Below are 20,452 nucleotides of genomic sequence, written 5' to 3' on the forward strand. Positions count from 1 at the left end.
ACATGTTCACTAGCAGATAATATGCTTTGACTGTGATGTCAGCTATAATGAACTTGTAGATGCTATGAACCATTCTGGGCTCAGGATCTAGTTTTCCTTCTCTTGTTCCCAGAACATTTTTATTACCTCTTCACCTTCTCATGTATAATACTTCATTTTATATTTAAACATGTAGACTATCTACTATCACTTGAATTCATTATTACTAAAACCTTAGACTTGGTATATGCTAGTTCCTGGTCTTCATTGCCATTTCTATGTAAAGTTCTTAGGGCCCAGAATGACATTGAGTAACAGGTTTTCTGCCCTTTTAATAATTTGTTTAATGATTTTGCTAAATTTGATATTTGAATAAAAAATGTGAACAATAATCTTTATTTAATATAACTTTTTGTGTGCATAGAAACCATATGAGTGAAAAAAACACGAGATTACAAAAGTGATTATAATACAAAAGGTGTGGGGAACTAGTATATGAGTATTGTATGCTGCATACAGTTCCAGGTATATGGTGAAGCTGAAAACAGGTCTGTTTATTAAGCTGAGCAGCTGATCCACATAGGGAGATGACTGTGTTCTTCCTCCCCAGTCTTAGTATTTTTTGCCAAAAGGCCCAGATTTGAGTAAAGGAGAGCGCCTTGAGCGCAAGATCCGGGCATAAGGGCTACAGTCTGTTGAGCTTTGGCAGGTAGGTGTCCGGGGAAGTAAGTTTCGAAGGAATGGTTTCTTCCCTGGAGGTTGCTGGTTTGGTTGCTGGTTTTCCTGGTTGGTACCAAGGCGCTTTTTGGCAGAAGCAGCCTGGCCTTGAAGCTTTTGCACAGTATGATACTGCTCAGCAATGCATGTTGCCTTCTTCTGAAGGTCCAGTTTCACTAGCATCATGTTGTTCTGCAGTTCAGCTAGTGTCTGGTCCTAGGGAATATCAGTAAAGTTAGAAAAAATGCATCTTTGTATGGTATATTTAGAAAAACAAGGTGGCAAAGTAATACATGCTATCCATTATTAGTAACTAGTAACTATTTCTTCAAAGATAAACTCTTTAAGGTTAGAGCTCATAACTGAATAGAGGGTATATAATTTTAAGACCCAAGCACAAGCAGTTCTGAACAGGACATTTTTTAACACAAATTGGCATGAGCTTAAACAAGTTTATTTAACTTCCAAGAGCCTCAGTCCCTAGACACAAAATTTTGTGCATAACACCTGTAATTCCACTATTCAGGAAACTGAAGAGGATCAAAAGTTCAAAGGTAGCCTGGGCAACTTGTAGGTCCCTGTCTCAAAAATAATAAAAAGAGCACACGCCTATAATCCCAGCAGCTGGGAGGCTGACATAGGAGAATCACCAGTTCAAAGCCAGGTTCGGCAACTTAGCAAGGTCCTAAGAAACTCAGTGAGACCCTGTCTCTAAGTTTTAGATTGAGTGTCCTTGGGTTCAATCCCCGGTAACAAAAATAAATTTGCCTAGCAAGTGTGATGCCCCATATTCAATCCCTTACTACCATTGAAAAAAGAAAAAGGTATGCTTAGTCTAAGATGTACATTTTTCTTAAACATTTTAAGATCTCTGGGATTAGAATGTATTTTATGGATGAGAAATGTCATAGCTTGGGCTGGGGTTATGTCAGTGGTAGAATGCTTATCAAATGATAAGCCCTGGTTCCATCCCCAGCCTCATAATTTAAAAAAAAAAAATCAGTTTGTTATTGTTAGTTTTTTTCTTAATAATATATAACATGATGGGCTGGGGATGTGGCTCAAGCGGTAGAGCACTCGCCTGGCATGCACGGGGCGCTGGGTTCGATCCACAACACCACATAAAAATAAAGATATTGTGTCCACCTAAAACTAAAAAAAAAAAATATTAAAAAGATAATAGATAACATGATACCAGTGGCATCTTAGATGAAATATGACCGTATATGCCTCCCTATGGTTGTTATGACAAGGTGCACATACATTACCACAGTACCTATTAGTACTTAGTAAATGCTTCACAAAGAATCATTTCTTATTTAGCAAGGAAGAGAAATTCCTCCTTACTCTAAGTTTATCCTAAAAATCTTTTTCTCTTATGTTCCTGATACCCTTTTTCACATATATACTGGAATGGGTTAGTAAGAGAAGAGGGGGTATTTAGGCTGCTCTAACCTGTTTGATTAAGATGTCATCACAAGTGGTCAAAGCTTGACGAAGTTTTCCTGCCCCAGTGCTGTGGCAACAGGCCCTTTCTGCTGACTGGAGAGACTCACCAAGTTTCTGAAGCTCTGACCGCAGTAGTCTTATATTCTAAAAAAAGGAGTAGGATCAGATTGTACCAAGATCAACCAGGTAATGATGTGGAGGGGTTGGGTCACCATTTGAAGAGAAGTAAAATTAGAAAGTCTGGTCAGCTGAATGAAAAAGCCATTCCCCAGAACCCTGCACAAAAGAACCCCTTGTCCTCATGAATCAGAAACTGCCTTAGGTAACAGCTTTTGTAACAGAAAGGTTACCTTCTGGCCCTCCTCTAACTTCTTGTCCACGTCACTGGTAAAGGGCTTTGCTGAGGGTGGTGGTTCTAACATTCTCTGATACTTCTGCAGCTCTGAGGGAAAGAACAAGGAAACTTGAACACATTTTCTAGTTTTAGACCTACCTCTTTTTAACGAAGTTAACAGTAGCTTACAGTAAATATAAAAGGTGAGGCCACATAGAGCCTAGAGTGAAAGGTCAGGGGGACCTTTTCTACAGCTTGGAGTTGAGGAAATTATGTTGAAATTAGAATCAGAAAGCCCAGTTTTGAATACCACATTTTCCCTGAATCACTAATGCTTCCTGCCTTCTCTCCTTCCTCACCTTTACTGGTAGAGTTTAGCTCTGCTTTGCACTGTTGTAGTTCAGCATTAACCTCCTGGAGCTGCTGAGTGGAGGCAGAAGCTGCCAACCTATTTGACCGCCGCATGGATAATTTAGACCCTGACTGTTGATGGGCCTCAGATTGCTGTCTGGTTTCCTGCAAGAGAGCTTCTAGTTCTTCAATTTTTTCATCCCGTTCCTAAGAGTGAAGTAGAGAGCACAATTCTGTTAAGGGTCAGACAAATACTTGCAGAAACAGATGACAAACAATGAACAAAACCTTTCCCAATACTTCGAAAACCTATTTGCTAGCACTTCTATTAATTCTTGCCCAACTAAACCCCTTAATTCACTAAACATACATTAAACATGTACAAAGCACCTAAAGGGAATACAGAAAAGGAGTTCTATATATTATAAATGCTTGCTCTTACCAGAGTTTATAAAGTCTGTTAACCTCAGGCAAATTAGTGACAGAAATCTGAGTAGCTAATTGGGGCTGGTTCAGGGTAACCTACCTGAATCTCTTCGTGGTAAAAACTTGTGAGTGACTCCTTGAGAATCTTTAGTTTCTCTTCATACATTTCCTCCATTAGTTCCTTTTGGGTGTCCAAATGCTCACTGTCAGAGGAGAAAAAAGAAGTGCGAAGATTTTTTTTTTTTTTTTAAATATCTTTATTTTCATGTGGTGCTGAGGATTGAACCCAGTGCCTCACATGTGCAAGGTAAGCACTCTACTACTGAGCCACAACCCCAGCCCGTGAGTGAAGATTTTGAGGAGTACACTTGGAGGATGATCCATTCCCTGTCCCACTTGACAGTAAGAGGGGTCACTATGCCAGTACCTGCACCACTGTTCCCGTTGTTGCATTTGTTCTACCATCTCATTGCAAATTTCATCACGGAGTTGCATCTCCAGGTGCAACTTTTCCTGTCGTTCTTTCAAAAGCAGAGTTTTCAAGGCTTCCACCACCTGTAGGAGCTCCTAAAAGGAACATACTTGTCAGATGTATGCCCATAACCCCAAAAGGCCCAAGACTACGTGGAAAATGTATAGCTATTAAGCTGCTGCACCAAAGCTTTTTTGTATTCTCACCTCCTTGCTGTACATGGAGATGTCAACTTCATTTTCAGCATGGTTGTCAAGGCCTGGGTCTGCCTTACTCCCTTTCTCTAAACCAGGGGATGCCTGAAGACTCTGTTCCTTGATGAACGAATGCAGTGATGGGAGTCCTAGTTGCACAGGTGGGGCATGCACAAGCTAAAGGTGGGGAAAAAAACCTTGATTATAAACTCCTTAACTGTTCACTGGTAAATTTCTATAAAGTTAGCAGCCCAAGGTAGGCACAATCAGTACACCTACAGCTTCTCACCTGGCTGGCAATGGCTGAAAACTTGGCCACGTGAAGAGTCTCATCATAGGTAGAAGCACAAGGATTCACATTGACAATCATGCAAGATCGGCCTCGGCCTGTGAAGAAGCCTTGGAACACTCGGGTCAATTTGCTATCACGGAAAGGAACCAGGTTCTGCTTTGACCTAGCAAAGAACCAGAGGCAATAAATCTGTGAATAAGAATTCTAATCCTTACGTATCCTAAGGCTATCCCTAGTCGTGACCAGGAAGTCTTGGTAAATAGCAGAGTCCTAGGCCATCCCAGCCCAAATTTACAGTCAAAAGCTCACCGGTTCTGTTGGTTTTGGCGCAGAGCAGCAATACAGCGGCCCAGGGTGTGCAGAGAAGTGTTAATGTTTCCTGCTTCCTTTAGCCGTTCACCACTCTTTTGATCTTTGCAGCGCTCTGAACCAGCCAGATCACAGAGTGAAAGCCTAAAATGATGCACAGGATCAGGCATAAGGACCTCATATAATGTAAGCTTACAGCCCATCATATTGTTTTGGAGAGGAGAGGGCCCACCAAGAATCTCTGTACCCAAGTAAGAACAAATAATTCTGAGGACCTCCCTCTGCTCCCACAATGACTAAGTGATCAAGAAAATCAAACTTTCTTTTCTTCTTTTCTTAATAATGGGATTGAACCCAGAGCCTCATGCATGCTAGGCAAGTGCTCCATCACTGAGCTACATCCCCTTTCCAAGTGGCCTAGACTGCCTTTCAACTTGTGATGCTCCTGCCTCAGCTTCCCGAGTAGCTGTGATAAGAGATGTGCACCCACATCTGGCAAGATCAAATTTCTAAGTGGAAAAACTTACTCGCTGATCTTGGGAATTATATCCCCTTCTCCCTGAAGGTGCAAGATCCGGATTGAGAAGATGCTATGACTGAAAGTTAAGAAAAAGAGGAAAATCATTGAATATATTTCCTGACCAGGTAGAAGACTAATGTTTCCTAGATACAGTCAAGGGTTTATTCTCAAATTTCACTCACCTACGGCTAGAGTTCTGGTTCAGGTGTGTACTGGCAAAGCTCTGGTTCTTACGACCCACTTTTAGGAGTCTCCAGGCTTCCTCAGCATCTTGAACATGAATCCAGTTAAGATCTGGGGCCAGAGGAGAGAAAGGTGTAAGATGGTAATATCCAACCCCCTCCAGGGTTCTGCCTGGCTTTTCTCCACATTCACATACCTTTCACATAGGGATTGCCATTTTGATCCTCGCATAGCCGCAGAGTCTGCCTCTTCCGCTGCTGGCTAGGTGGTTCTAACAGGTCATAAAGCAGCTCATTGTAGATCTCAAAGAAGGAGATCCAGATGGAGAAGCGAATGTCTGCTGGTATGCTTACTGGGGCAGTGTCTGGCTGTGCCCATTGGTGACTTATTTCTGAGGAGAAAGCCAATGTATAGACTATCAATCCTTGGGCAATTCATCTAACCTCTGGACTGCAGGGGCCATTGGAAGGTGGAGCTCAAGTTGTAACCTTGGGTCTGCTCCCCTGGTAGCTGCTAGGAGGAGGGAGTAGGTTCCTCTTATTACTTGGCAAAGAGCACATTCATGATACGTACCATCCAGCTGGCTACTGCTGATAAATTGACTGGTAGAAGAGAGCCCAGCAATGCCACTGTCAAAGCTGGTAGTGGTGCCCATCCGACTTTCAATGTAGACACTCCTCTTCAAAGAGGTAGATAGCTCCTCCTGAAGGGACATAGGGAGGAGGTAAACACAAAGCTTTCCTGAGATTTGTAACCCCTACCCCTGCCTCATGTATACCAACACTTCACCTCTTGAAAGCCTCCACTGAGCAGGGACATCTTCTTCATTTCTTCCTGTCGAATCTGCCTACTATCTAGCCAGATTACCTCATTGGAGAGCGAGGGCTTCAGGTCAGGTGTTAAATGAAGTTGGCCTTGGAGGCTATTGAATATCAGAGCCAATGACCGAGGCAGGATCCCTCCATCTTTGATGGTACCTAGAGGCATATGAATGATGGACAGCTGAGGCAAGTCTTTCTCCCTCTGATTCAGAGCACCAAAAAGTAATTACAGGTCAATCCACCATCAAAGGCCAATCAGCAATACTGTGAAGCCTTACTACTCACCTTGAATTGTGTGAGTTTTCCCTGAGTTGGTGACTCCATATGTATAGATAAGCCAGTTCTGCCCTTTGAGTACATCCTTTACCATCTCCTTCACGGTCAGGTTGAAGAAGGATGACTGTCCCACTTCTGGCCCAAAGATCTGGAGACAGACCCAGTAACTCAGAGGTCCATTCTTCATCTCCCACTTGCATTCTATGCAGAGCCAACATTCTATGCAAGCCACCCTTCCTGGGTGGTTGGCTCTGGAACCCATTACAGAAGGTTCTTTCTGCCTTGCTGTCAACTATTCCTAATCACTGAGGACTCAACTACTCTCTATTAGTCCATCTTTCATCCAAATCAAGAAATACTTAAAGAATGCTATGCACCAAGCCTGATTTGCACACACTATGGAGTAATATAATGGTCACAAGCAAGGGCTTTGGAGATGGATAGACCTAAATCCTAGTCCTGTTTCTCCCACTGATTAAAATCCCTGCATGCTGATTCCTTGGTTAAAGACTAGTATATCCATACCTGGGAAAAGGTGAACTTGTGGGTAGCTTGGCCAATTCCCCGCTCGTTGCTTTTCAAGGCAAAGGAGTCCTTGGGTGCTTGCAGAACAAGGGTCTCCATATTCTCAATTCGAACACAGCCCTGAGAAGGGGGAAATACAGTTTTTATAGAAGGAAATGTTGCTGGAGAATCTCTTCTTTACTGTATCATTCCACTTTAAAGCCTCCTCCTCAAACACTCACCTGATCCTCCTGTCGTTCCAACTCGGAAGGTAACAAGGGCCTGACCCTCAGGTATACTTTCACCTTCTCTGTACTGTCTTCACATGGAACCTGTGGTAGAATTCCAGCCCAGAATCACATATTAATCTCAGAAGTTACCTCTGAACAAATGGGCAAATAGCACAGTTCCTAGGAATCAGGTTAACACAAGCCCATTCCATCTCAAACGTCTCTGTGCAACTACTCTTTGGTTCTACAATCATTCTAACCCACATGACCTTTTTTACTCCTTTGTCACCCTCTCTCTCTCTCATCAGTACCCTGCAAACCAGGCTTGCCACACCAATTATCTGAGTTAGAATTGGTTGAGTGGTATGAAAATCAGCATGTGATACAATAGCAGAGTATAGTAGTTAGAGAACCTTGGACATAGACACACCTAAATTTGAGTACCAATTCCATTATTTAATAATTATGAGCTCTTGAACAAGTTCTTTAAATTCTCTTTGCCTCAGTTTCCTCATCTATATAGTGAGGTTAATAATAGCACCAACATCATTCATTCAACAAATAGAGAATGCCTACTATGGCCCAGGAACTCTAAAAGGCTCCAATAGCTCCTAATGAGGGATGTTAAAGGCTCCAGTAGTTCCTAATGAGGGATGTTATCAAGGATTTTGCTTTCATAAAAACTTTGTTAGTTCCTAAGAGGGAGGGAAAAAAACAATGTGATGACATATATTAACATTTAGCATAAGGCCTAGCACAACAGTTTTTAACCAGGGCCACTATTTCCCCTCAAAGAACACTAGGTTGTTAAAGTGGGAAGGCATTACTGACATCTAGTGGGCAGAGGCCAGGAATGATGCTCAACATTTACAATGCACAGGACAGCTCCTTACAATAAAGAATCCAGCCTCCAAATGTCAGAAATGCTGTAGCTGAAAAACCCCAGCTTTGCAGCAAGAAAGCTAAAAAAATGGAAGCAATTGTTGATACTGTTAAAACCTGAATGTACATTCTACTTATGTAATGTCACCATGTGCAAATAATCGTGGGGGGTGGGTGGGGGAGTGGGGGGGTGGGGTTTGAATCCAGGGTCTTACATGTTAAGCATGGGTTCCACTTACTGAGCTACTCTCTCCAGCCTGTACAAATCATTTAACATAATTGGGTCTCAAAATGGACAGATGCATTTATACTTGTCTCAGAGATTACCTAAGAGTTATGCACTTTATTTCATTAATGCAATGCAAATAGTAGTTATTCTTTTTTTTTTTTTTTTGAGAGAGAGAGAGAGAGAGAATTTTAATATTTATTTTTTAGTTTTTGGCGGACACAACATCTTTGTTTGTATGTGGTGCTGAGGATTGAACCCGGGCCGCATGCATGCCAGGCGAGTTATTCTTATGGGCATACAACTCTACATTTTTTACTTGTCTTGCCCTTAGTTTAAATTGATGTCTCAGACCTTAGGGATTACTGGTCGTTGACATTAAACTATCCTGTATGGAGGATTATAGGCTGAGAATATAATTTTCTGCCCCCAAGCCACTATCCAATTCTTTATGTGTGTTTATTTTTTGGTACTGGGGATTGAATCCAGGGGCACTTAACCACTGAGCCATATCCCCAACCCTTTTTTGTATATTATTTAGATACAGGGTCTCAATGAGTTGCTTAGGGCTTTGCTAAGTTGCTGAGGATTCCTTTGAACTGGTGATCCTCCTGACTCAGCCTCCTGAGATGTTGGGATTATGGCGTGTGCCACCACCACCACCTCCACCACCACAGGCCACTATTCAATTCTTTTACCTGCTGCTTGTCCTCCAGGGAGGTGGAGATGACAGAGCAGTCTGATAGTAGGTCTGTCCGGATCACAGATCCCAAATCTGCAGCTGTGGATTCAAACATTGGGGAGACTACCACATTCTCATCAGACAGCAGGCCCACAGGTGGAGAAAGGATTCCTTGAGACATGGCAGCAGAGGCAGCCTAGGTCTAAAAAGAGACAGAGTATGTAGGAAGCATAACAAATGGAAGGAGCAACAAATCATAGGTAAGAAACAATGCCCTTGCCCCAGGGCACTCGGTTCACAGCCTGAATTGCAACTCTGTATTTTCTCTAATTACTACCAAAGAGGAAGGGGAGGGGATATTGAATAATTTAAATCAAGTCTAAGGCTTCTTTTCTAAACGTGAACAGCAACTAATGGATATCTGGCTCCAAAAGTGGAAGGCCACGCTCCAAGTAGAGTGCCTGGCCTGCCAATGCTGTGGAAGTGATGTCAGGATCCAAGAGTCCATTTGCAACCTCACCCCAAAGCCCACTGAAAGAATATAGGTATTAAGGGAAGAAAGAGAGCGGGTAATGCGGAGAAGGAGATGGCTGCAGTTCCTCTTTGTGAAAGCCTACTCTGCATGGGCAAGAGTTGGGAACCTCAGTTCCAGCCCGGCGGCACACTTACTGGAAGACGCGGCCCTCGCTGCTTCTCAGGTACCAGCTGAATCCCAGCAGCAGAACCTGGACTTTCGCTACCGGAGAGCTCAACTCCGCCCATGAGGTGCAGCTTTGTTCCTAATACAATGTTTTAAATTATGCACTGAGTTCGTTCGGCCAATCAGAAACGAAGCCTGCAGTTACCAATCAGCGTAAGGAAAGGGGCGGGGAAGACCCGGGAGACCGTTTGATTCAGCTTGACCTCTCACCTGTAATGTGGATCCGGGTTACCAACTGTCGTGCGTTTGGAATTGTTTCTCCTGGGATTACTTCCCTTTAATTTTTTTCCTTTAACTCAGACATTTCTTTTATAAAAAGCCTAAAGGAAATCCTGAGGCTTCGGTTGCCATCTCTGCCCTACTTTGGCAACAGTGCTTTCCAGGAAAGCTCAAGATAACTGGTTTAAGGCTCTTGCTTCGACTTGGATGAAAAACCTACATTTCCCAGGAGGCACTGCAAACCAACGCCCGTACTCTGTTTCCCAGAGTTCCCGGTTTTGGGTCCTACCTGACTCTAGCTCGCAGGCGTTGGAGACTTCGGGGCCAAGATGGCGACAGGATCGGGCAGTGAGTATCTGCGTGGAAGGCTTTTGTGGAGCGAAGCAAGGCACAGTATTTTTGGCACACGCTAAGGAAGTGAGAGGAGTGGGATAACTGAGATCCTAAAGTGTTCAACGGCTTCGTGAGGGCCGGCGTTTGGGGTTTGAGACATAAATATAAGCTGTTGCGTCTCAGGGAAGGAGGGAGGTTTGAGAGAAGCAGCTCAGCGAGTCTTTGTATCAAGAGTTCTGCGGGGTGGGAGAGAAAGGCGCTCTAGAAACTTGAGCGTTAAAACGAAGAGATGTGAGGCATAAGGTGTGGCCGGCGGCTCAGAGTCATTCATTTTCTGAACAATGTGAAGCATTCGAAGTGTGATCACTTTAAATCACGACCTCTTTCTGTCACTGGGAAATTGCGTATCGTGAATTTCAATCATTTTTATCCGTTTCATACAGAATGTTTTTAGGTCCGTCGGTTGGGGGAAGGGCTGAAAGAAGTAAACAAGTTTATGCTAAGAGGGAGGCGGGGCAGTAGGAAGGGCGGGCGCTAGGAATCTTGGGAAATAAGCTCGCGTTCAAATTGGAATAAAGTTTAAAAAAAAAAAATTATTAGCCCCTCCGCGTCGCTTTGGGATTGAACCCCTCAGTGGCATCTTACCACTGAGGTACATCCCTATCCCCCCTACATTCCGCCCCCAACTTTTTTTTTCGGGCTGGCCTCGAAATTGCAATCCTCCTGGCTCAGCCTACCTAGTAGCTGGCATTACAGGAAAACACCCCTGCACCCAGCTGGAATAAAGTATTCTTCAAACTGAACTTTCTAAAGAATTACTTCATATTAATCTGACTTTCCCAATTTTTAAAAAATAAAGCCGAGCTTAAAGTCGTGGCATCTGAGGAAATAAAATGTTCTACTATAATTCACATGCAAACAATAGATAAGGTCAATGTAGTTAATTGTAGTGGTGAAAATCAAGTGTTGGTGATTGCTTAAGAGTGCTGGGCTTGGTGGCTCATGCCTGTAATCCTAGCGGTTCCGGAGGCTGAGGCAGGAGAATCACAAGTTCAAAACCAACCTAAGCAATTTAGCGAGACCCTGTTTCAAAATAAAAAATAAAAGGGGCTGGGAATGTGGTTTAGTGGTTAGGCACCCATGGATTCAATCCTTGGCACCAAAAAAAAAAGTTGCGGTGGTGCAAACCTGTTACCTTTGCAGCTCAGGAGTCTGAGGCAAGAGGATTGCAAATTTGAGGCCAGCCTCAGCAAATTAGCCAAGCCCTAAGCAACTTAGACCCTGTCTCAAAAAGGGTGTGTGTTTGTGTAGCTTAGTGGTAAAGATCTGGGTTCAAGAATCAATCCTAGTTTAAAAGAAAGTTGGTGATAGTAGCTTGTTTTGTTCCAACAATTGGTATATTTTGTATTAGGCTTTTAGTTGTTGATTTGGTGCTTAAAACTTCTCAGAGGTTGTCTCTAAGCCTTGTTACTTTTCAGAACACAAGCTGCTGAGTACTGGCCCCACAGAGCCATGGTCCATCCGGGAGAAGCTGTGTTTAGCATCTTCAGTCATGAGGAGTGGAGATCAAAATTGGTAAGATATCTAGGATGTCTCTGTTCTTGGGTCTTAGAAACTTGTCCCCCCTCACACACACACACTTTGGTGGATTCTTACAGTAATATCAAGCTTTAAATAGTATTTTTTTCCAAACAGTTTTACTGAAATATTTATATATCATAAAATTAACCCACTTAAAATGTAGAACTCAATAGTTTTTTAGTATATTCACAGAGTTGTGCATCCATCACCACAGTCTAATTTTGAACATTTTCCTTATCCCTACAATAAATCCATTACTCCTTAGCTGTCACTGCATTCTCTCTTCTCCTCTCCCAAGCAACTACTTATCTACTTACTTTTTCTACAGACTTCATTTCATATAGAAGGAATCATATAACATGTGGTCTTCTGGCACTGATTTCTTTTTCTTTTCTTTCTTTTTTTTTTTTTTGGAGATTAAAAAAGGTTTATTACTTAGAAAAAAGGTTTATTGCTTTGCTAGCAAAGGAAAAAAACTGGGACTCTTGTCCCAGAAGCTGGATTCTGCCCGTCAGCAGGAATAGGCTTTTAAAGAGGTGATTCAAAGGCTACATTCCTCATGTTCTCTGTTTCAGTTGTAATTCACTTGATAATTTGGGAGATATTTATTTCTGAGGTCTTTTGGTATCATCCCCAAAGTCTCATTACTTTGTTCCTATGGTGAGTTTGTACTCAAGGACAGATAACTCTGCCTAGGAAGGGGTAGAAAGGTAATCCTGTTTCCCCAGAAATTAGGGAGGAGCAGGGAGAGAAAGAAAGAAACATGTCCATTTAAAAAATAAGTTACAGTGGCAGAGCAACAAGAGCTATATTCAAAGCATAAAGTAGACACTGTTACATTTCCCCACTGTCAATTTCTACATTCCATTTCTATGGAAAGATGGGTGATGACATCTCCAAAACTGTTTCCTGCTGCAAGGGGGTGAAATTGGGGGAAGTAACCCAAAGCCCTTGTTCTCTATTAGGTGGGGTGTGGACAGTTAAGGGGTTTCAGTATCATAGTAGTCCAGAGGTCCACAGTTGGCAGGTGGCAGGTGATTGGACAAGGTGTACACAGGCAGGGATCATGAAAATGGTCAAAGTTGTCCGACTTTCGTGAGTTCAATTTCCTTTTTCTCAGAGTGGACCAGGATGGAGCAACCTTTATTGTTTGGGGAGAGAAGGCGGGAGTTCCATGAAGCAAAAGGAGTTTAGGCAGCTGTTGGGAAGCTCCTTCCTTCTGACCCTTTACTCACAGGAGTATCTCCCCTTGTTCAACCCTAGGCAAACTCACCCATCTCCTAACTCTCCTGCAGTTGGCTCTCAACAAGTTTGCCAGGGCTGGGGATGTGGCTCAAGCGGTAGCGCGCTCACCTGGCATGCGTGCGGCCCGGGTTCGATCCTTAGCACCACATACCAACAAAGATGTTGTGTCTGCCGAGAACTAAAAAAAAAATAAATATTAAAAAAATTCTCTCATTCTCTCTCTCTCTCTCTCTCTCTCTCTCTCTCTCTCTCTCTCTCTCTCTCCCCTCTCTCACTCTCTCTTTAAAAAAAAAAAAAAAAAAAAAAAACAAGTTTGCCAGTCACCTTGCCGACTCAGCATGGAAATGAGATTCCTTGGAGAACCAAGCCTGCCCAAGAAAGCTGGATCAGGGGCTTCTTTGGGGTTCCTGGGATGCCAAATTTGTTACTGAAAGCTTGGTCCTTGTCTCCAGTGCCAATCCAATAAGGACATGGTTTTGAGAAAAAGGGAAAAGGAGGTTTATTGCTTTTCTAGCTAAGGAGATACACAGGACTCCTGTCCCAGAGGCTGTGATTCTTGGCACTGGCTACTTAATCAGTCAACAGTACTTTTTCAGGGTTCACCAACATGTACTATGTATTAATGCTTCATTCTCTCTCTCTTTTTTTTCAGAGAGAATTTATCTCTAAATTACTTGTTACCAAATATGATATAAACAGTTGTTGTATTGTTCCGGGAATGATGACAAGAAAAATAGTCTGTACATGTTCAGTACAGATGCAGTCTTTTGTTTTTTTTTCCTTTTCCTCCCCAAGTATATAATTTTCAACCCATGGTTGATTGAATCCAAGAATGCAGACCCTGGATATAGAGAGTTGGCTTCTTATTCAACACTTTAGGATCATTTGGATGGTTCCTCCAATTTAGGGCTAATATGAGTAATACTGTTATAAACATTTGTGTACAAAGTTTTATGTGAACAGTATTTCAATTCTCAAGTTTTCTACCTCAGTAGCGGAATCTCTGCATTATATGGTAATTATATGTTTAACTTTTTGAAGAGCTGCCAAACTTGTTCTTTTCTCCTGTTCAGTGTTTTTCTCCAATATGAAGGATTGAACCCAGGGCTTCAATCATGCTAGGTGAGTGCTCTACCACTGAGCTACATCCCCAGCCCTTTGAAAATTTTTTTTTTTATTTATTTATTTTTTTTTTTTAAAGAGAGAGTGAGAGAGGAGAGTGAGAGAGAGAGAGAGAGAGAGAATTTTCAATATTTATTTTTTAGTTCTCGGCGGACACAACATCTTTGTTGGTATGTGGTGCTGAGGCTCGAACCCGGGCCGCACGCATGCCAGGCGAGCGCGCTACCGCTTGAGCCACATCCCCAGCCCCATGAAAATTTTTATTTTAAGACAGAGTCTGACTAAGTTGCTCAGGCTGGCCTGGAACTTGTGATCTTGCTTTAGCCTCCAGAGTAACTAGAACTGTAGGTAGCCACCTACAGTGCATACATACAGTGTATGCCACCATGCTGAACTGAATACGAATTCTAATAAAGTTCCTGGCTAGAAAAAAAAAATGACACAAACTGAACAAGTAGAATTTTTATCAAAACTAAGCATGAAAGCTGGGCATGGTCTACATACCTATGATCCCAGCAACTTGATAAACAGGAGGATTGCAAGTTCAAGACCAGCATTGGCAACTTAATGATACCTTGGCTCAAAGTTAAAAAAAAAAAAAAAAAAAAGAAAGGCCTGAGGATGTAGTTGAATGGTAGAGTGCCCCTGAGATAAGAAAAAAGAAAGCAAAACATGATTGTGCTAATTTTAACCAAAAGCTGAACTCTGTGGTCAATAAAATCCAATTATATGGGATATCTATGGTGTATGTACTCCCCTTTATGCCTCCTGATTGACAGATTTAAGTCAAAACAGACTTCATTTATTTTTTTTTCAATTTGGACTTTCAATTGTGACTTTCTTTTTTCTAATTCCAACAAAAATTGTTTGAAACCAGATATATAGTTCTTGGAAGTTTCCCAAGTGCCTCAGCAGAATGGCATCTTCCCAAGAAAAAATGTTTATTCTTTTTGGCACCTAGTCTCTAAGAAAGGAATCCTGGGCTAGGTCTGCTTTTTGCCAGATAGTCCAATTGCATGTAGTTGCTCTGTAATCTTGGCCATAGTTCAGAACTGTCATTGTCTTGTCTTTCTCTGTATCAATTTTTTTTTCTTGTTTGTTTAATTGCATTTCTGGGGATTGAACTCAGGGCCTCGTGCATGCTAAGTAAGCAGTCTACCACTGAGCTTCATCCCCAGCCATGTGTCAAAAATAAAAAAGGCTAAAGATGGTAGCTCAGTGGTAAAATCCCCTTGGGCTCTATCTCAAGCACCAAGGAAAGAAAGGGAGGGAGGCAGGCAGGCAGGCAAGTTTAATTTGAAAAAGGAATAAATGAGGTGTAACTATCTGCCTTAAATGTCTCAATTTAGAAAATTGGAGGAACAGTATATAGACCATAATTCTGTCCCAATTAACTGGACTTAATTGACCAATTAAAGGAAAAAAAATGAGCAATAAAAGAGGGGGAGAGTGAAAAATCCTTCCTAGCTAAGATACTTCTTTCCAGGCTTTATAATGTTGGGATCTACCAGGTATCAGGGAGGTGTGGGGGCTAGCTGCAGAAATTGGTTCTCTTTCATGTTCCTACCTTATGGGTTGGGACATAATGCAGGCTGCATCCTGTTTGGTGTTTCCTTGTAGACAGGTTAAGGGATTGTTGACCAAAACAGCACTATATTCTTTGTATTCACTCCAAAGGCTTTTTCTATTTGCACCCAGGGTTGTGGAGAAAGAGCCATCCTCACCAACCAAGCTTTGACATTTTGTGAACTAGCAGGGTGGATATATACTCACTCCTGAGTCCCTCAGTCTGTGCACCACGGGGCAGGGCAGACATCCACACCTTGTTGTATTCCCCAATGCCTCAGAGAGTTGGAGGAAGCAATCAAACCTCTGAATTGTGTGCTGGAGATGGGGGTACTAGTTGTGAGTACCAAGCAATTTTATTCTCAGTCTTAGAGCTTTCAAACCTGGATGCTGTGCAAAACCACATGGGATTGGTCTCTCTCCTTGTCCTAGAGAGCAGGACCATGAGATGATTAGCCCTTTGGTCCCCTCACCATGATTCCTATTGTTCAGCGGGGTTTGTGACAGACACTCTCTTTCCATGAATGTCTCCTGGCTATTTCCCACCCAGTTGTGTTGGGCCCAAATAGTGATGCATGTTTTCTGATCCCCAGAGCAGGTTAGTTCTTAACAGTAGAATCCTTGTAAAGTTATTGTGTTGTGCGGGAGTAATCACTTTCAGACCAAATCTCAAACTGGATTTAAAGCTTGCAAAAACTGGGCTTTGCTGGGTATGGTAGCGCATGTCTATAATCCTGGTGATTCAGGTGGTGGAGGCAAGAGGATTGCAAGTTCAAAGCCATTCTCAGCTTAGTGAGGCCCTAAACAACTTAGACCCCATCTCAAAATTTAAAAAAAAAAAAAAAAAAGGACTGGGAATGTGGCTAAGTTAAGTGCCCCTGGGTTCAGTCCCTGGTACCAAACAAACAAAAAGGATGGGTTTCTCCCACTGTTTTCTTCAGAGTTATCTGCACTCTTTGGCTTACCTTAGCTTGCAGAGTTGGGTTCATTTCCCCAGTTAGGGTCCTGGGTTGAAGTTGGAAATTGCTTTCTGCTTTTCTCTGAGTTGCCTCTCCAGTTTTGTGTGTTATTCAGGTTTCCCTTCACTTCTTTATTCCCAGAATTCTTCTCTTTCTAAAACAGTTTCCTTTTTGTACTGACTATTCTTACTCAGAGTTGCTAGAATGGTACTTCTCTTCCTTCATCTTGTTGAAGACCACCTTTACTGACCACAGTTCAGATTGACTTAAGGTTAAATTAGTATGATCATGCCTTGTTTTGATGATGATTTATATCTTTTGTGTGTGATGCGGGGATTGTGTCTTTTTTTTTTCTTCCTCGTTCTTGCCAGGATTTCATTTGAATTGATGTTAGGGGTATAGCTCAGTGGAAGGTTGGGGGGCAGGGCATGTAGCTCTGTGGTAGAATACAATAGAGACAGACCTTGAGTTCAGTTCCTAGCACCCAAGAGGAAAGAATTAATGTTCATTTGGATTAATATTTTTGTGGGGGGGGCAGTGATAGGTATTGAACCTAGAGCCTCTGCACATAGTAAACAGGTGTTTTACCACTGATGCACATGCACAGCTTCCCCCATCTTTTAACTTTTCTTCTTGGTGTGGTGTTTTCGTTTTGCATTACTGGGAATAGAATCCAGGGTGTGTCATGTGCAAAGCAAACACTTTACACTAAACTACATTATAAGGTTTTGTTTGTTTGTGGGTTTGTTTGTTTTGAGACAGGGTCTTCCTAAGTTGCCCAGACAAGCTTCAAACTTATAATTTGATTCCTACCTCAGCCGCGGAGTAGCTGTGTTTACAGGTATGTGCCACCATGCCTACTGAGCAAATTTACTTGAAGTATAAGCCCATGGTATTTATAACATGGATACATCTGTGAAACTCTTCACAATCAAGATAATTTTGACAGTGTTCATTAGTGGTGAACAGGTGAAGAAAATTATGGTGTATTACAAAGGAATATCATTGTTATAAAAAAAAGAAAGAAGGGATCCCTGACATTTGTGACAACATGGATAAACCAGGAAGACATCATGTTAAGTCAAAAAAGTCAGGCCCAGAGACAAATACTGCATGATCTTACTCATGTGGAATCTAAGAAGGGTAGTCTCAGAATTAGAGATGGTGGTTACTGGTGGCTGGAGTGGTTGAGGGTATGGTTAGGTGGAGTGAGTTTAGAGTCGGTCAAAGGATACAAATTTTGAGTTATATACAAGGAATAAGTTCTGATCTGTTGTAGAGTATAGTGACTATAGTCCTCCACCTCCACCACCACCACCACCACTACTAGAGGCATAGACAGAGGTTTATTTTGGAAAGTAGAGGCATATTCAAGAAACAGTGTGGGCCATCTCCTCAGGAAGAAATAGTAGCCAGTTGATGGGTATTAATATTTATAGAGGGACAGTTGCAGTTGCTAGGGTCTGGACTAGAGTTAGAGTTGGGGTAGAATTGCACAGTTTGGTGTCAGTTTTTCCAGCGCTTGCACATTAACCTTATATTACTTTTTTGCGGGAAGGGGTCAAGAGTATGGGTTGGGCTGCTCTGGAATATGTTTTACATTTCAAAGATTTGTGGGCATTTATTGTATGCCGGTGGCTCATGGGCTACTCTTTTAAGGCTCAAAGTTTATCTTTCTTTTTGTGTATCCCCAAGTTTCCATATGATTCTCCACTTCTACCGTCTAAACTTGGGACCCCTTAAGGGTTGATGAGGGCCAATCTCTAGAGAACCTTTGGGTAAAGCAAGGAATATACATTCAAGGGAGAATGTGGGCCACATCTCAGAGAAGCAGTCACGTGCTGCTTATATTTATTAACAATATTGTATTCTCAAGAAATGCTAAGAGTACATATGTTCTCACTTCAAAAATAACTACGTGAACCAGGCAGCCTGTAATCCCAGCAGCCTGGGAGATTGAGGCAGGAGGATTGCAAATCCAAAGCCAACCTCAACAATTTAGCAAGGTCCTAAACAACTTAGCAAGACCTTGTCTTAAAAGAATTTGAAAAAGGGTTGGGGATGTAGCTCAGTGATTGAGCGCCCCTGGATTCAATCCCTAGTACCAAATAAATAAATAAAACAGAGGGCTAGGAATGTAGTTCTGTAGAAGAGCACTTACCTAGCACGTACAAGGCCCTCAGTTCACTCCCAATCGCCACAGAAACAAACTGGTTTTGAAATAAAATCCAATTTGTACATTTCCTCATATTTTCATAAGAAAAATAGTATAGAGGCTGGGGTTGTATCTCAGTGATAAAGCACTTGCTTAGAATGTATGAGGCACTGGGTTTGATCTTCAGCACCACATATAAATAAATAAAATAAAGGTCCATTGACAGCTAAAAAGTACTTTAAAAAGAAAAATAGTACAGGAACACTGTGTTTATGACTTTTTAAAAATCAAAGTAGTGCACGTTTTCAGTGTCTTTGCATTATTGTCTTTCATCTATCAGTGTCAGTTTCTTGTCTCAGTATTAATTTTAATTTTGTATACCATATTTTCTTTAGACCTCTTTCTTCCTCTGAGTGTATGTGTGTTAGTGGGAGCTGAACCCATGGTTGTTTTGCTGCTGAGCTATATTCCCAGCCCCATTTTTAGTTTTTTTTTTAAAAAAATTTAGTTATAGATGGACACAACACCTTTATTTATTTGTTTGTTTTTATGTGGTGCTGAGAATTGAACCCAGTGTCTCACACATGCTAGGTGAGCACTCTACCACTGAGCCACATCCCCAACCCCACCATTTTTAGTTTTTTTGAGACTGTGTTTTGTTAAGTTGCTGAGGCTGACCTGGAACTTGTGATCTTTCTGCCTCAGCTTCCCAAGTTGTTGAGATTACAGGCATATAACACTACACCTGACTAGATCACACACATACTCCTTTGGTGGGGTGGCGGTGTATATATAGGGCCTGTATATGCTAGAAAAGTGCTATATCACTGAGCTGCATTCCCATCCCTAAACATACTGTTCTTGACCTTCTACTACTTCTCCTCTTAGTACTTGATCTTGGAGGATATAGTATATCTTCATTTGAAGATCTGTCTCATTCCTGCCTTTTTTTTTTTTTTTTTTTTTTTTTGGTGGTACTGGGGATTGAACCCAGGGCCTTGTGCATGCTTAGGCAAACACCCTACCAACTGAGCTATAACCCCAGCTCCCTCATTCCTGCCTGTCTTTTTATGAGGGTTGGCTAGTACAGGTGATTGAACCCAGGGGTGCTTTACCACTGAGCTACATCCCCAGCCCTTTTTTTTTATCTGGTGGATACAACATCTTTATTTTTATGTGATATTGAGGATTGAACCCAGCGCCCCGCACATGCCAGGCGAGCACAATACCGCTTGAGCCACATCCCCAGCCCTTTTGATTTTTTTATTTTCAGACAGGGTCTCAATACATTGCCAGGGGTCTTGCTAAGGTTGCTAAGGTTGGCCTTGAACTTCCAAACCTCCTTTCTTGGCCTCCTTACTCACCGGGATTACAGGCATGTGCTATCATACCTGGCCCCTATTTTGAGGGTGGGGGCAATACTGGGGATTAAATTCAGGGCACTAGACCACTGAGGCACATCTTCAGCCTTATTTTGTATTTTATTTAGAGACAGGGTCTCACTGAGTTGCTTAGTGCCTCACTTTTGCTGAGGCTGGCTTTGAACTTTGTATCTTCCTGCCTCATCCTCCCAGTGTGCTGGAATTATAGGTGTGTGCCACCACACCCAGCCCATTTATTTATTTCTTAACAGCCACATGGTATGTTTTGTGACTACAATGTGAAATAGTGGCATGAAATAATATAAAACATTGTTTAGCAAAACCTTACATGTACATTTGCTGC

At 42.1% G+C, this 20,452-nt stretch overlaps 2 protein-coding genes across 7 annotated transcripts in view; one reads left to right on the plus strand and one right to left on the minus strand.

Annotated features, from left to right (window-relative positions):
- Positions 1–461: 461 nt before the first annotated feature.
- On the minus strand, positions 462–9,667 carry KIF20A (kinesin family member 20A). Its single transcript, XM_081291458.1, has 19 exons — positions 9,517–9,667; positions 8,864–9,049; positions 7,070–7,159; positions 6,849–6,968; positions 6,333–6,471; positions 6,016–6,203; positions 5,800–5,929; positions 5,423–5,617; positions 5,226–5,337; positions 5,051–5,119; positions 4,524–4,667; positions 4,212–4,377; positions 3,935–4,099; positions 3,684–3,823; positions 3,357–3,459; positions 2,839–3,037; positions 2,496–2,587; positions 2,152–2,289; positions 462–912 (listed from the first exon to the last, which is right to left on the minus strand). Exons 2-19 carry the CDS (start codon positions 9,026–9,028, stop codon positions 592–594), a joined length of 2,676 nt encoding a protein of 891 aa, XP_081147584.1. The 5' UTR covers positions 9,029–9,049; positions 9,517–9,667; the 3' UTR covers positions 462–591.
- Positions 9,668–9,828: 161 nt separating this feature from the next.
- The window catches only part of BRD8 (bromodomain containing 8), a 28,951-nt gene continuing 18,327 nt past the window's right edge, over positions 9,829–20,452 (plus strand). The window contains exons 1-2 of one of the 6 annotated variants that reach the window (XR_014024004.1): positions 9,829–10,114; positions 11,578–11,674. Coding sequence is in view for 2 of the 6 variants with exons in the window: in XM_081309419.1 (XP_081165545.1) it covers positions 10,096–10,114; positions 11,578–11,674 (116 nt within the window). In the remaining 4 variants the exon portion in view is untranslated. Of the gene's footprint in view, positions 10,115–10,164; positions 10,184–11,577; positions 11,675–20,452 lie in introns of those variants that run through there. The other 5 variants (XR_014024005.1, XR_014024006.1, XM_081309419.1 and 2 more) reach the window with 5 other exon arrangements.

Source organism: Spermophilus citellus (genome assembly GCF_964194105.1).
Source record: "Spermophilus citellus genome assembly, chromosome: 1".
Taxonomy (NCBI): domain Eukaryota; kingdom Metazoa; phylum Chordata; class Mammalia; order Rodentia; family Sciuridae; genus Spermophilus; species Spermophilus citellus.

Excerpts from the sequence above, each read along its gene's own strand:
- KIF20A (XM_081291458.1), bottom strand. The coding sequence starts at position 9,028 with ATGTCTCAAGGAATCCTTTCTCCACCTGTGGGCCTGCTGTCTGATGAG. Across the intron at positions 5,120-5,225 it reads AACCAGAACTCTAGCCGTAG|TCATAGCATCTTCTCAATCC; the intron begins GTGAGTGAAATT and ends CTTAACTTTCAG. Across the intron at positions 4,668-5,050 it reads ATAATTCCCAAGATCAGCGA|GCTTTCACTCTGTGATCTGG; the intron begins GTAAGTTTTTCC and ends GCATCATTTTAG.